This window comes from Phyllopteryx taeniolatus, chromosome 11, assembly GCF_024500385.1.
Source record: "Phyllopteryx taeniolatus isolate TA_2022b chromosome 11, UOR_Ptae_1.2, whole genome shotgun sequence".
NCBI classification, from domain to species: Eukaryota; Metazoa; Chordata; class Actinopteri; order Syngnathiformes; family Syngnathidae; genus Phyllopteryx; species Phyllopteryx taeniolatus.
In genome coordinates, this window is record NC_084512.1 from 13,200,447 (window position 1) to 13,216,800 (window position 16,354).

The 16,354-nt window shown below is 40.4% G+C and overlaps 1 protein-coding gene across 1 annotated transcript in view; it reads right to left on the reverse strand.

The window, feature by feature from the left end:
* The window catches only part of golga4 (golgin A4), a 41,192-nt gene extending 26,140 nt beyond the window's left edge, over window positions 1-15,052 (reverse strand). The window contains exons 1-8 of the mRNA XM_061788900.1: window positions 14,832-15,052; window positions 14,002-14,079; window positions 8,651-8,752; window positions 1,358-1,426; window positions 921-1,247; window positions 798-845; window positions 664-720; window positions 448-546 (exon numbers count right to left, since the gene is read on the reverse strand). Of these exons, the coding sequence (XP_061644884.1) occupies window positions 448-546; window positions 664-720; window positions 798-845; window positions 921-1,247; window positions 1,358-1,426; window positions 8,651-8,752; window positions 14,002-14,079; window positions 14,832-14,909 (858 nt within the window). The 5' untranslated portion in view covers window positions 14,910-15,052. The remainder of the gene's footprint in view (window positions 1-447; window positions 547-663; window positions 721-797; window positions 846-920; window positions 1,248-1,357; window positions 1,427-8,650; window positions 8,753-14,001; window positions 14,080-14,831) is intronic.
* Window positions 15,053-16,354: the final 1,302 nt, after the last annotated feature.

Here is a 16,354-nt window from a genome sequence, read left to right on the forward strand (position 1 = left end):
ACTTTCTTTGTCACTGCAAGTGTGTTATCTCATTGCGTGCACCACACTGCCCCTCAGAGGTCAAGCAGTTACTTCATATAAGCCATTGGTTAATAATAAAAAGGGTCAGTTTTTCCTCATACCTACTGTTGCTGATTATTGTTCTCTGTTTGAGTAATATTACTTGACCAAGCCTTTTCTAACACTCCATACTACAAAATAATTATGTATGATTATTGCTGAAATCGGATCGGACCGATTATCAGTATCGGCCAAAACTCAAGGCTGCAATATCGGTATCGGATTGGAAATGAACAAGTTGGATTGGGACATCCCTAACTACCATTAACAAAATACAAAACAAGGAAATGTAGACCCACTTTGGCATAAGAAGGACATTTAACAACTAATTGTGCCCCTGCCCTTACCCTTTTAATAGACCAACAACCCACATGGTTAGGCAGTTACCTGAGTTTGCAGGACAGTAATCATCTGGTCTTTCTCCTCCAGTGCTGCATCAAACTCCTCCTGAAGGTGTTTCTTTGCCTGCTGGTCCATTTGTAACTCCTAAAAATCATTCTATGGTTTAACTTCACAGAACCAGACAAAACTCATCACAAAACAACCAAATGTAAAATAAAAAAACCTATTGCTCATATGGACAATGTTTTAATACAGCCTAACCTCTCGTAGTTCTCCTATTCTGCGCAGAGATTTATCTTGACACTGGCTGAGGATGGCCTTGGGCAAGGAAAACAGACACGTATATATCATAGGTTTACTCAAGGAAAAACATAACAGATTTTACAAGATGTTACCTGTGTTTTATCTTTATCTCGTTGCACTGTACGATATGCAGTAACGAGCTGCAGGGTAAATAATGGAGTTAAAAAATAAACCAGTCAACTGGTTGACAATGGAATTACCTTAAGGTGCCTCACCTCTGAGTATTTCCCACGATACTTCCCCAGACTTGCCTCCACTCTGACCAAACGGTGCAGCAGCTGCTCTTTGGGGAGAGACTCAGCATTCCCTGGTGCCTCCTCAGCCTCGCTCTCAATATCTGAAGGTGGGTCGTATGTAGGGGCACCAGCGACTTCGTTTTCCCCTAAATGTGTCAAGGACTCATGCGATGAGCTCTGGACCAAGCTTTCTTTAGAGGGAGAGCGGAAGAGATGTTCAGCCCGACTGGCACCACCCCGAATTATGGACTCCATTGAGGGAACTTTTAGCTGTAGTTTTTGGGCAAAGGACTGTGGTTCTTCTCTCTGTAGGACAGTTGGTCCAAATTACAAATATTTTTAAAGACAAGAAGACACAAGCAAGTGTATTCAAAGGAAATATGTATATGAAGATAGGCAAGAGTGTGTTAACGCACATGAGGAGAGACACTTTCATCCCCATTGATACCTCCTCTGGAAGACCTTGTTGGCCCTTTAGATGCACTCTGCAGAGATAAAGTGTATTAGAAAGAGGGTGGGTAAGCGTATATCGGGTGAACTGGTGTCCTGGGTCAGTTAGTCATCCACATCCCGCATGACTCCCTGATTACTCTGGAAGGAGCAATATTAGTATTGCTAGGAGCAATGCAGGGGCATTGGGCACCCTCATGCAACTCGGGCAGGGGGAATTGAGGAGTTTAAAGATACAAAACGAAGGCATCTCTACAAAACAAAAGGGTTAAAACTCAACTGAACAGCCACGAGGTAAGAACAGACAGACACGTTACATTCAAGTCGGAGAGTCAGCCTTTGAATTAATGATGCTTGGTAGTTGTGAGCGAAATTGTATTAAAAGAGCACAAGATAATAACTGGGCCAAGTTAAACATTAAGCAGCTAAACAGGTTTAGTCAACTGGTTAGAAGCAGATTTAGCAAAGGAAACTAATCTCTCCTCACTTGTCCAGCTCCAAGCTTTCCTTGCCTCAGGACACATTTTAGAATCCTATTTCACATATTTGGTGCAGTAGATATTTTTGTGCTAGATACAGAGGTCTGCAAGAACAGCAATTTTCTGACGATGTGCAAAGGTTTTTAACTTGAATAGATGATTTGCTAACAGGAAGTTTTGTGAATTTAATTTGCAACGCAAGTTTTGCTATTTTTACAATAATAAACTGAACAAAGAAACTTAATTTATTCAATATGTATAGCTGCACTCACTACTTCACTGTGTGTGTTCTAACGTGTCAACAACTACAGTCTCCATCTGAGTGGCCCTCTCTATGTTTTGGAATTCAAACCTATTGGTATTCATAATCCAGAACATTTTGATCAGGTAATAAAAAAAAAAATACAAACACAGTTGCAGAGTTTGAGTGGTGCTAATGAAAACATTTTGATAAGATGGCGATGGAACACGATAGATATGGATGGATGAAGAAACAAGTCACAGCATTGCCACGACCATTGCAACCTTTAGCCCCTTTAACACCACCTGGAAAAGTCGGCATTTTTCCACCTTTCTCTGTCTCGCTGTGTAAAAAGAGCACACAGTTGTGGAAATATTCCACTTCACTGTCCTGTATGAATGGCACAGGAGGATGTTATGGCTTTGGTGTGTCAATTTTGCAGGATCTCTGTAGGGAATAGGTTTATCATTACCTGCCAAACACTGAACGCCACTGCTACAATAGCCTTCCTAATAAAATTCCCACTTACCCACAATGCAAGCAAAACCATTCTCCCAATAAAAAACTAAATCATAAACATATACAAACCCAAATTCCAATGAAGTTGTGAGGTTGTGTAAAACAAAAGAGAATACAATGATTTTCAAATTATTTTCAACATATATTCAATTGAATACAACAACATATTAAAATGTTCAAATTGATGAAGGTTATTGTTTTTTTCCCCAAATATTCTTTCATTTTGAATTTGATGCCTGCAACACGTTCCAAAAAAGCTGGGACAGGGACAACAAAAGACTGGGAAATTTGAGGAATGGTCAAAAAATAAGTTTAAACGTTACACTGGTGAACAGGTTAATTGAAAACAGGTGAGTGTCATGACTGGGGATAGAAGCAGCATCCCTGAAAGGCTCAGTTGTTCACACCACTTCGTGAGCAAATAGTCCCAGGGATCTCGTTTGATGTGCGTCCCGCATCTCAGACGCACAAAAATTTCCAGGGACGCCCAAAGTACGATGATGTTGATGTTAAAGTACGATGATGTTGATGTATGATGTTTTGATGATGATGATGTTGAAGTTTTTGGGGGGACGAGACAGGACTCTGGAGTACGACTAATTTGGTCACATATGTGCCCAAATTACTGAATGGTGCAGCAACAAAAAAAATAAAAGCTTGAAAGCAGACCCGATGGGTTTTATCATGGTCTCTAAACCAATCAGAGATAGTAAAGAGTGGGGACCTTCCGTTTGATTGGCCGTGTGCGTGTCTGCGTCCATTTGACAATGCGGGCGCTCAGTACATTTTTCTGACAGCGAGCCAGTAGCTGCAAAGTTAATGGAATTAAGGGAATTAGTTCCAAAGCCTAACAACGCCGCTGTGACGATCTGGGAACATTTTTGATTCAAGCCAGATGAAAACGGGTATCACACTATTGCCAACGAGCCGGTATGTCGAATTTGTTTGAAGTCGCAACAAAGAGAACACAACTTAAAACCTCAAAGTGACAAAATCAATTTTAAACACAACCATCTGACCGAATTGCTTCAGCTGGAATAAAAACCACAGTGAGACATCTCGTTTCCTGTCAGCTTGCAATTGTGGAGCCCTTTGCCCATCAATGCAAATACAAACATGAATATGGTGCACATATGCTCACACAACTTACAGTATAGCATTACTATTGTAAAGCGATGTTGCTACTGAACATGTTGACAAAGCAGCATTCAGCATGCCTCATTGAAAGAAAGGCTGTAGACTTTTAAAAAGCAGTACACATCTTGATTCAAAACAGGTTGCCTTGATCTACCGTACTTATGTTGTCATTAATGCTGCTACGTGGCACTTTTTCTTAACCAACTGAAAACTTGATTGGCAGTATATTGCCTGTTAAGGCATTAATGGCTGTTTATACCTCTGTGCCAAATTTTAATATTTGTAGAAGTGCAATTTTTGGAACAGAGCCTGAGTGTATTTATACAGTGGGCACGGAAAATATTCAGACCCCCTTAAATTTTTCACTCTTTGTTATATCTCAGCCATTTGCTAAAATCATTTAAGTTCTTTTTTCCCCCCTCATTAATGTACACACAGCACCCCGTATGGACAGAAAAAAACTGAATTGTTGACATTTTTGCAGATTTAAAAAAAAGAAAAACTGAAATATCACAGCTGTAAGTATTCAGACCCTTTGCTCAGTATTTAGTAGAAGCACCCTTTTGGGCTAATACAGCCATGAGTCTTTTTGGGAATGATGCAACAAGTTTATCACCTGGATTTGGGAATCCTCTGCAATTCCTTCTTGCAGATCCTGTGCAGTTCTGCCAGGTTGGATGGTGAACGTTGCTGGACCTGCCATTTTCAGGTCTCTCCCGAGATGCTCAAGTGGGTTTAAGTCAGGGCTCTGGCCGGGCCATTCAAGAACAGGTATGGAGTTGTTCTGAAGCCACGCCGTTATTTTACCTGTGTGCTTAGGGTCATTGTCTTGTTGGAAGGTGAACCTTCGGCCCAGTCTGATGTCCTGAGCACTCTGGAGAAGGTTTTCGTCCAGGATATCCCTGTACTTGGCCGCATTCACCGTTCCTTCGATTGTAACCAGTCGTCCTGTCCCTACAGCTGAAAAACACCCCCAGAGCATGATGCTGCCAACACCATTCACTGTCACTGTTGGGACTGTATTGGACAGGTGAAGAGCAGTGCCTGGTTTTCTCCACACATACCAGTTAGAATTAAGGCCAAAAAGTTCTATCTTGGTCTCATTAGACCAGAGAATCTTATTTATCACAATCTTGGAGTCCTTCAGGTGTTTTTTAGCAAACTCCATGCGGGCTTTCCTGTGTCTTGCACTGAGGAGAGACTTCCGTCGGGCCACTCTGCCATAAAGCCCCGACTGGTGGAGGGCAGCAGTGATGGTTAACTTTCTACAACTTTCTCCCATCTCCCGACTGCATCTCTGGAGCTCAGCCACAGAGATATTTGGGTTCTTCTATACCTCTCTCACCAAGGCTCTTCTCCCCCGATTCCTCAGTGTGGCGGGACGGCCAGCTCGAGGGAGGGTTCTGGTCGTCCCAAATGTCTTCCATTGTGCTCTTAGGAACCTTAAGTGCAGCAGAATCTTTTTTGTAACCTTGGCCAGATCTGTGCCTTGCCACAATTATGTCTCAACATTTAGGAGCGTACAATTGCAAGGGATTTAGGGATTTCATCATCTATGGTCCATGAGCTCTTCAAAGGCTTCAAACAATCTGGTGAAATCTCTGCAGGTAAGCGGCACGGCCAAAAAACAACGGTGAACGCTCGTGACCTTCAATTCCTCAGGCAGCACTGCATTAAAAACCGGCATCATTGTGTAAAGGAAATTGCCAGGAATACTTCAGTCATTGTTAATTAACACAGTTCATCGCTACATCTACAAATGCAAGTTAAAAATCTACCATGTGAAGCAAAGCCATATATCAATAAAGCCCAGAAACACCGCGGGTTTCTCTGGGCTCTAACTCAGTCTGACGAGACTACATTTCAAATTGTTTCTGGAAATCTTTGACTTTGGGCCAAAGACGAAAAGGATAATCTGAATTATCAGTGCAAAGTTCAAAAGCCAACATCTGTGATGGTATGGAGGTGTGTTAGCGACCATGGCATAGGTAAATTGCAAACCTGTGAAGGCAACATTAATGCTGAAAGGTACATACAAGTTTTGGAGCAACATACCTGTATGCTGCCTGCCAAGCAACATACTTTTCAGGGATGACCCTGCTTATTTCAGCAAGACAATGCCAAGCCACATTTTGCACGTGTTATAAACATGTGGCTTTGTGGTAAAAGAGTTTGAGTAATAGACTGGCCAGCCAGCAGTCCAGACCTGTCTCCCATTAAAAAATGTGTTGCACATTATGAAGTGCAATATATGACAATGGAGACCCCAGACTGTTGAGCATCTAAAGTTGTACATCAAACAAAGAATGAGAAAGACCTCCACCGACAAATCAACAATTAGTGTCCTCAGTTCCCAAATGCTTACTGATTGTTGTGAAAAGGAAAGGCGATGGAACACAACTGTAAACATGCCTCTGTCCCAACTTTTTGGGAATGTGCAGGCATCAAATTCAAAATGAGTGAATATTTGCAAAAAAAAACAAAGTTTGAACATTAAATATCTTGTATTCAACTGAAGATAAGTTGAAAATAATTTGCAAACGATTGTATTCTATTTGTATTTACGTTTTACACAACATCCCAACTTCATTGCAATTGGGGTTTGTATATAGTGCCGTGAAAAGTATTGGCCCCCCTTCTCAAATTCTTATATTTTTATAAATAAGACGAATAAAACCCAGGTGAACTTAAAATGCTTTTATTTTATTTTTTTTTATTATTATTATTTTTTTTAAATGGTGAGTTCATTTATTAAGGAAAAAAAATGATCCAAAGTTACCTAACCCTGTGTGCAAAAATAATGGCCCCCTAAACCTGATAACTGGTTGGGCCATGCTGAGCAGCAACTGAAATCAAGGGTTTCCTATAACTGGAAATGAGTCTTTCACATCTCTGTGGAGATATTATGGCACACTCTGCCGTGCAGAATTGTTTGAATTCAGCAAAAGTTAAGGGTTTCTGAGCATGAACGGCATTTTCAAGTTTATGCCACAGCATTTCAATTGGATTCAAGTCTGGACTTTGACCAGGCCACTCCAAAACGTTCATTGTTTTTTTTTAAGCTATTCAGAAGTTGACTTGCTGGTGTATTTTGGATCATTATCCAGCTGCAGAACCCAAGTGTGCTTCAGCCTGAGGTCACAAACTGATGGCTGAACATTCTCCTTCAAGATTTTCTGATAAAGAGCAGAATTCATGGTTCCATTAATCACAGCAAGTTGTCCAGGTCTTGAAGGAGCAAAGAAACCCAAGACTATGACACTACCACCACCATGTTTGACTGTTGGTATGATGTTCTTTTTCTGAAATGCTGTGCTACATTTACGCCAGACGTAATGAGACACACACCTTCAAAGAAGCTCAACTTTCATGTCGTCAGTCCATATAATATTCTCTCAAAAGTCTTGGGAATCATTCAGGTTTTTTTGTTGTTGTTTTTTTTTTGCAAAAGTAAGACGAGCCTTTATGTTCCTTTTGGTCAGTAGTGGTTTTTGCTTTGGAATGGTGCCATGGATCCAAATTTTGCCCAGTCTCTTCCTTATTGTTGTGTCAAGAACACTGGCCTAAACTGAGGCAAGGGAGGCCTGCAGCTCTTAAGAAGCTGTCCTGCGTTCCTATGTGACCTCCTGGATGAGTCACTGCTGTTCTCTTGGGTTAATCTTTGTAGGCTGGTCACTCCTTGGAAGGTTCGCCACCGTTCTATGTTTTCTCCATGTGAGGATAATGTCTCTCCCTATGGTTCATTGGAATCCTAAAGCTTTGAAAATGGCTTTTGTAACCCTTTCCACACGGATAGATGTCAATTATTTTATTTCTCGACTGTGTCATTTTGTTGCAGCTTTTTAAGGATCTTTTGTCCGACTTGATTTTGTCAGGACAGATTATGTTTCAGTGATTTCTTGATTGAACAGGTCTGGAGGTAATCAGGCTTGGTGTGATAAGTGAAAATTAACCAAAAATTGTGATTAGCGACAATTAATTCACCATTTAACAAGGGGGATAATTACTTTTTCACACAGGGCCAGGTAACTGATTGTGGTTGCTGTTTGTAGGATAAACAATAGTTAAGTTTCCAAATAGTCATTCACACCTGACAATGGGTAAGCAACTTTAAATTAATTGGATATTTATAATCCGAAAATAGTTTGCAAAGAAAATAGCTTACAAATGTTATGAATGCCGCAGTGTCTGAACATAATTTCAACAGAATGACCTTCTAGAGACACGAATACTTTGTAATTTAAGTAATGACTTATTATTTTGGTTGGCCTGTTTAGCCACTAGAGAGGGGCAAAATATTACAAACACCTCCAGCAAAGTAAAACAACAATAACAAACAAAATTTAGAAAGCTCTGCTGTATTTATTAACTTCTAAAAATTTACTTTCAAAATGGACAGAAAATAAGAATTTAACTGCTTAAAAAGCCAGACAGCAAAGCTCATGATATATAAACTCTCCATTCTCAATAAACAGAGTTGCAATGAGAAGGGGTCAAGGTCTATCAGGCAACCAAAGAGGATGCTGTAATGGGGTCTAAAGAAGGCAGGCAACAAAGTGTAAAAGACAAAGGGCACATTTTGTGACAGGTAGTAACAGAAGGGCATAAAACAGAAAGCAGACAGGCTTCTATACCACAATATAAACCATAACTTTCATCAGATGCAGAGGTAGCATTGACAGGAGATGCCTTCTTGTTGCTAAATCCAAAAGGAAACGGGTAAAAGAACAGCAAGGAACAAGACCTCCCTAAATGGGCCGGTAACCCAGTACCAGTTTCCCCAACAGGGACAGAATCAGGAGGAAGGACCAGAGCAGGAGGAGGAGGAGGAGGAGGAGGAGCGATGCGGAGGAAGAAGAGGCAGGACGTGAGGACAAACTCACCACACTGGCTACCTGGGCCGTTTTGGGTCGTTTTGAATGGTCCAGAGCAAAGATAGTATACTCAGAGAGAAAAGCGGGCTCTGCTATCATCCCGGCCAGCACCTGACTCCGTCAGTGCGGTTATGGGCCGAAAGGTGGGGGGAGGAGAGGAACACAGAGAGCAATGAGAGAAAACAACACCATGAGAGTGGAACAGCGCTGAGCGGAGTGTGAGAGAAAGACAGCGATAGAGAGTGGGAATTTGGTTACAGCTACAGCGAAACCTCGACAGTCGAATGCCTCTGAAGTTGTGCAATTAATAATTTTACTTTTTTTTGTCTTTACAGGAGGGGTGCAGAAGCATTCTTGCTCAAATTTGATTTTGAAAACAGATAGAAGGGCCAGGGCTCAATTGGAATAATATCTAAATTTTGTAATCATAATTAATTATCCAAGGTTTTGAAAAATAAATTAGTAATTTATTTTCCAAATTTATTTCCGTTAATTGTTTATAATAAATCAATTAACCCTTTATTTAATGATAAAAAATAAATTCATAAATACAGATTAACACATTTTCAGAAAAAAATAGCTAAATTACATAATACACATACTACAGGACTCTTGATCATGTAAATGCTTGCTTGGTGGGCTAGATTAAAGAACTGAGCGGACTGCATCGTTTGCCCACCCAAGCCTTAGCGTAAACAGCCATCATGTGAAATGTCAGCATATTGCGCATCAGTGAACCTCATGAGATGTCAGTTGAGCAATTATCAAGCGTGGGATTTAATTCTTCTTTGCCTTTCTTTATTTCAAATGATGGAATAGCCTGAGAAAATTGCTTTTCTTATTCAGTTTACATTTTACAGAAATTTACTTTTAAACTTGTGTGACTGTAACAAAGGCAAATGTGCTAAGCATTCTTGAAAAAATTATTCGTTTTTTTATAATTTAATTATTTTTTTTATTTATAAAATTAAGACCATTTTATTCTTTTTAAAGGTATCATGCCATCAGAACCCATCCAATCCTGTTTTATGCATAATATAGGTCAAAATTAGTCTGTGACATGGTTTAAGTTTGCCATCTACGCGGTTTGTCGATAGAATGCCAAAGATGATAAACACATAAGGCTTGGGAAATGACCAGAACAGATTTTCATGTATTTGTGACGTTAAAAGTTAACTCGTTATTCAAGTACTTGCCCACTTCGTGGTTGGTACCCACCCACTCATATGAAACAGCGAAGCTTGCATTCATTGTCATCAGTGATGATCATCACGGCAAGTTCAATTCCAATGAATGTTGTGACAAGCATAACCTCAAAATATCCCCCCCCACCTTTTTATTTTCATCCAGGTCCCCTTTCACGTCACATCCCTTATTAGTGGGCCAACAATCCAACGCATGGTGAATTGTGCTTCACAATGATAGTAACGGGGACGGGCGTCCCGCTGGCTGCTGTGGTGGCTCGTCTCTGACTGCGAGGGTTGCGAGGCAGGGGGGCTGGAATGGAGAGTAGAAATGGAAAAAAAAAAAAAAAAAAAACATCAAAAGGAACCAGCCAGGGTGACTTTGTCGTGCTGCCCGCTCGCAGCACACCTTCAACCTGCTGAAAAGGACCGAGGTGGGAGGAGCATATCAATGTGGCGCAAATGAAGCGAATGCACGTTCAGTATGTATAAATAACCCCGCGATCAAACATCTTGTGAGGGACGCGAGGCTGCATCGAAGGATGCGAGATCACTATAAATGTATGGCCGCCCCAAGGTGTCTTCTCGACAATAGCAGACGCCGTGATATGGACCAATCAGAGCCAAGCTATTTTCCCTATTTAAATTAGGGAAGATCCAATCAGAGCACAGCTCATTTACATGTCGCATATTAATGAGAAATCCAGCTGTTTCAACAGCCAGGCAGAGAAGACCAACTTGAATAGCTGAAAAAGGGAATTTGGGCATTTCCAACCTAAATTAACACGATATTGTCAAAAGTATTCGATCACATGTGGCTTAAGAATGGGTTATCACTTAAAATCATGTGAGTCAAGGCAGGTGAGTGAATACGTTTGGCAATATAGTGTATGTTGCAAACCCGATAAAAAGAGATCAAAATGTATCAAAAATAATTTTAAAAATCGGATGGCATGGGACCTTTAAGGCTTAACCCCCCCCCCCACACACACACACACACACATTGTCACTTAGAACTTGCCTATGGTATGGTTAATTTTACACTGATAGTGATGGTCACAGTTTGACACTGGAACCGATTTATTTTCTGTTTTGTTTATTCCTCTGAGAAAAAACTGTTTTGAAAGAAACTAATTGGAAGCCATCCAGCATTTTGTAAAGGACAGTGTTCGACCGTAGAAGCTCCACTATATACATTCCGCTCCAAAAGTATTGGAACGGCAAGGTGAATTCCTTTGTTTTTGTTATATACTGAAGACATTTGGGTTTCAGATCAAAAGATGAATATGAGACAAACGTTCAGAATTCCAGCTTTTATTTCATGGTATTTACATAGAGATGTGTTTAACAACTCAGGACAGAGCACCTTTTGTTTGAAGCCACCCACTTTTCAAATGAGCAAAAGTATTGGAACAGACATGATTAAATTAACAAAGTGAATAACATTTAATATTTGGTTGCATAACCCTTACTTTCAAGAACTGCATCAAGCTTGCGACCAACTGACTTCACCAGACTGTTGCATTCTTCATTTGAAATGCCTTTCCAGGACTTCAGTGCAGCCTCTTTCATTTCTTGTTTGTTTCTGGGGGTTTCTCCCTTCAGTCTCCTCTTCACGAGGTAAAATACATGCTCTATTGGGTTAAGGTCAGGTGATGGACTTGGCCAGTCTAAGACCATCCCCTTTTGACCCTTGATGAAGTCCTTTGTTGTGTTAGCAGTGTGTTTTGAGTCATTGTCTTGTTGCATGATGATTAGTTTGGATGCATTTTTCTTTAAATTGCCAGACAAAATGGTTTGCCAACCCCCACTGGGCAGAGGTGAAGGTATCACAATCCACTGTTCGAAGAAGAGAAGAAATATAGAGGCAATACCACAAGATGCAAACCACTCATAAGAAAAAAGAATCAGAAGGGCAGATTGGATTTTGCAAAGAAGTACACAAGGTTTTCTGGACTGATGAGACCAAGGTTAACCTCTACCAAAGTGATGGAAAGGCCAAAGTATGGAGAAAGAAAGGATCTGCTTATGATCCAAAACACACAAGCTCATCTGTGAAGGATGCTGGAGGTAATGTCATGGCTTGCATGGATGCTTCTGGAACGGGTTCACTAGTCTTTATTGATTATGTAACTCATGATGGTAGCAGGAGAATGAATTCTGAAGTCTACAAAACAATTTTCTCTGGCAGTTTACAGAAAATGCATCCAAAATAATCGTGAGAAGCTTCATCATGCAACAAGGCAAAGACCCAAAACACACTGCCAACACACCAAAGGACTTCATCAGGGGTAAAAGAGGCTTGATGCAGTTATTGCAAGTAAGGGTTATGTCACCAAATATTAAATGTTTAAGTTAATTTAATAGTCTGTTCCAATACTTTTGCTCACTTGAAAAGTGGGTGGCTTCAAACAAAAGGTGCTCTGTCCTGAGTTGTTTAACACATCTAGATGTATATACCATGAAGTGAAAGCTAGAATGCTGAACTTTTGTCTCATATTCATTTTTTTTATCTGAAACTCAAATGTCTTCAGTATAGAAAAAAAAAACCAAAGGAATTGACATCGCCGTTCAAATACTTTTGGAGGGGACGGTAAGCAAGAATGAAAGAGCAAGAAAAAAAAACTGAAGCAGGAATATGAACTTGTAAATGTTAATGCAACGAGTAACAGTTTAACATCCAAGTGTGTGGTCTTCAAGATGGATAAAAATCAGCTGCTTAAATTCCTTATTTAATTTGGCCTAGAGTAAAACATTTGAAGTCTGGGCAGGAAAGACAATATTCCATCCATCCATTTTCTGAGCCGCTTATCCTCACAAGGATTGCGGGAGTGTTGGAGCCTATCCCAGCTATCTACGGGCAGGAGGCGGGGTACACCCTGAACTGGTTGCCAGCCAATCGCATATAAACAAACAACCATTCGGACACCCATTCACACCTACGGGCAATTTAGAGTCTTCAATTAACCTTCCATGCATGTTTTTCGGATGTGGGAGGAAACCGGAGTGCCCGGAGAAAACCCACGCAGGCACGGGGAGAACATGCAAACTCCACACAGGCGTGGCCGGGATTTGAACCCCGGTCCGCAGAACTGTGAGGCAGACCCTCTAACCAGTCGTCTACCATGCCGCAGGAAAGACAATATTGATCGTTGTCATACTTGAGCTGCAAATAGGCAAATATTCTAGGAAAAGTACAAGAATCAACCAATTCTTCCTTCAGAGATAAAGATGAAAACACACTCACAAAGAAGTCAAACTTTGAGATTTGTAAGGTGAAAATTAAGCTGCCATTATGAGACACTTTAAAATGGATGGCTGGAGGACCTAAACTACAATTGTCTTCCCCAGGATATATGAAAATAGAATCGGATCATTATTAGGGGGACTGTTGCTTATCTAATGTTTGGTGTAGATTACCTATTATGAAAACAGGACTAATGCAAACGTTCTACAGCTAAAGGTCTTATTAGCTGGAAGCTGCAACATTCTACCATCATCTACCTCAGTCTTGTCCGTATCCTCAAACTGAGACTGCTAGGAAGAAAAGAAAATACAACAACTCAACAGGGAAAGAAATCACTTGAGGTTGCATTAATTATTAATATAAAAATATACACTAAAAGGTGGTCTGTTCTGCATCATTTAACCATCCTTTGCACTGCTGCCAATTCAGAAACCTTCTGGGTGGTTATGGTACAAATGAAAAAAATGTTGCACATCCACTGATATTAGCAAGCTTTGTTAAATAATATTTTTTATGATTGGTCTCATTTTATAAAGTCAAACATAAGAGTCTCTATTAACCATTTGGCTTTTGATTACAATAAATCCTGCTCTGCAGCAGCGGGAAGTCATTATGAATATTGTCATCAAGGTTAAAATAATGAAGAGCCGTGATACATAAAATAATGAAAGCTGTTAACTGAGCAAAATGTGATACATTTGGAACATACTGTGGCGCTATTTCAATGATTGAGGATAAGTAGTGAAACGATTCAATGGCTGCATCAGTGAAAGGTTTAAGCACTGCAGAGGCGCCGGGTTACATTTATTAGCTGGGGGGTTTGTCATTAAGGGGGATTGGAGCATTACACAGATTGGATCTTACACAGAAAACGGGAGAGATATTATAAATAGCTTTTTCCATCTATCAGATATCATCATCATGCTCACCTCTCTGTCACCGGGAGAGGGAACACCGTCATGGTAAAATGGGTGGGTTTCGCTGCTCCGACGTTCTCTGGAGCCCATCTGGTATTAAAAAATAATAATAATAATAATGAAAGAAAAAAAAAACAGGTTGTTCCGTCTCTTCAGCTTTGCACTTAATAATCAATTAATTGATTTGTTCTTTTTCAAACTAATTGAAGAAACATATGAACAGTTCAACCAATTGGAAGAAACCTGTTTCCTACGACGAACAGAAGCTCTGTAGCTGTGTTTACATATCACTTTATATTATCATCTGCCAACGCCCTTGATAGTGTCAATATTATGCACTGAGGTTTTTGCGCTTGTCTTATTGCATACTTTTATGCAGACATCTGTCGTGCACCGACTGGATTTGAATGTGCCAAATAAAGCTGCCATCTGAAATCCACTTGCAGCTCACTGACAGCAGCACAGTCACGCCCATGTACGCATAATCCCCAGCCCCGTATCCTCTCGATCGTCAGTCACTGCCAGGGACTTAAAAACAGCAAAACTGAACAGTTGCAGGTTTTTCCTGGTGCAATCCAAACTAGAAAATAACTTTCAGAGCTGCTTCTAAGTCAGCTTGAGAGTTGTTAGCATGCTGCTAACGCTTACGAGCAGCAGGGCATCTAAAAATGCTGCTTGTGATGAAACATTTACGTCTTAATGAGCTTAGTAAGGGAGATAACCAAAATAAAAATCCCTCTGCCACGAACACTTTGCCCTTCGATAGCTAGCAAAGGCCGGAAGTCCACACAGTGAACAGATGTTAGCCTAGCTAGTTAGCTCCCAACGGCACAACAACTAACCTGGCCCTGTTGAGGAGTCTGCGCGTTTCTCTGCGGCGACTGCTCCTCGTTTATCTTCTGCTTGAGTTTTTTGAACATCTTGTCTCGTCGTGGTTGCTATAAAAAAAAAAAAAAAAAAAAAGTTGACGAGTAGAGGACGAATATTGTTCGGAGAAGTGTTTTGATGTCACATCCAGTGCTTCTTGTTGACTTCCCTGTTCGCGCAGGTGACAAGGCATTCTGCGCATGCGCGGCCAACGTGGAGGAAAACTGTTACGTCAGAGATTTAAAGGACAAGTCCCGGCTGTCTTGTGAGCCACAGCGCCACCCAGCAAAACTGGAAAAAAAAAGAAAAGAAAAAAAAGAAAAGAAAAGAAAACGCCCTGGGCGGAGATTTAACAACGTTTGTACTTTTCCTCTTCATCTGAGTCATCATGTCCTTGGATATTAATAAATCGGCCCAAGATGTTAGTGCAAAAGAAAATGATTTTATTTGAACATGTCCCTGTCTGACTTCTTTGTGTCCCTGTCTGACTTCTTTGTGTTGAAAAAACATGACACTCCAAGTCATTTTTGGGCCCCTATAGGAATTACATTAAGCCTTTAACTCTTACATTGTGCCTATACATAAGACTTTGATGTATGAGATCTTGGCACAGTGGGTATGAACAATGGGTGGTTAATGGCTGAGTGAATGAGCTCTCCTGCACCATGCTGCAGTTAATGTGCCGTGCTCAAGTATACAAAATGCATCTGCTTCATGTCTGATTTATGACTTTTGTTTTCTACTTTTGCCGAATGATAAGCAGTTGGAGTGTTTTATCAAGATGTAATGTTGATTATTGTGTAAAATTTTATATCCATCCATTTATGCCTGTTGTCCTTATTAGGGTCACGGTGCTAGAGCCTATCCCAGCTACACCAGTCAATCGATGGACAATTTAGAGTTTTCAATTAGCCTAATATGCATGTTTTTTTTTTAAATGTGGGAGGAATCTGGAGTAGCTGGAGAAAACCCAAGCAAGCTCGGAGAGAACATGCAAACTGATTCACACAGGAACGCCTGAGCTGAGATCGATATATAAATATATAATTTCAAAACATCTGTGTACTCAAAACACAATCAAGCAGTTAAAATACAAACAACTCCTTTTTTTTTCAAATGTGGCAGTTTCAGTTTCAGTTTATTTTTGAAAGGGGACAATGCAATTTCATAAAACACATGAAGTACACATGGTTAAAAAAGCCAGAATTAGCCAGAAGGCTAGTCAGAGATTTATGGGAGTGTTATGCTTTTCTTTGTGGTTGGAATAAATTGCAAACATCTGTTGCTCAGGTTTACACACCAACTGTTTTGGAAGTTATTTTAGTGATTAAGGGCTGATACACTGACCAACTCTTTAATATCTCATATGGCGTCATCATCGGTAAGTGCCAACGCCTTCTGTTTACTGTGATCCAGGCCAACGCTGAGGGTTTCATCAATTGTTCATTCGTCCCATATGTTAGTTTCTAGCATGAAAACAACATCTGGATGAGATCCA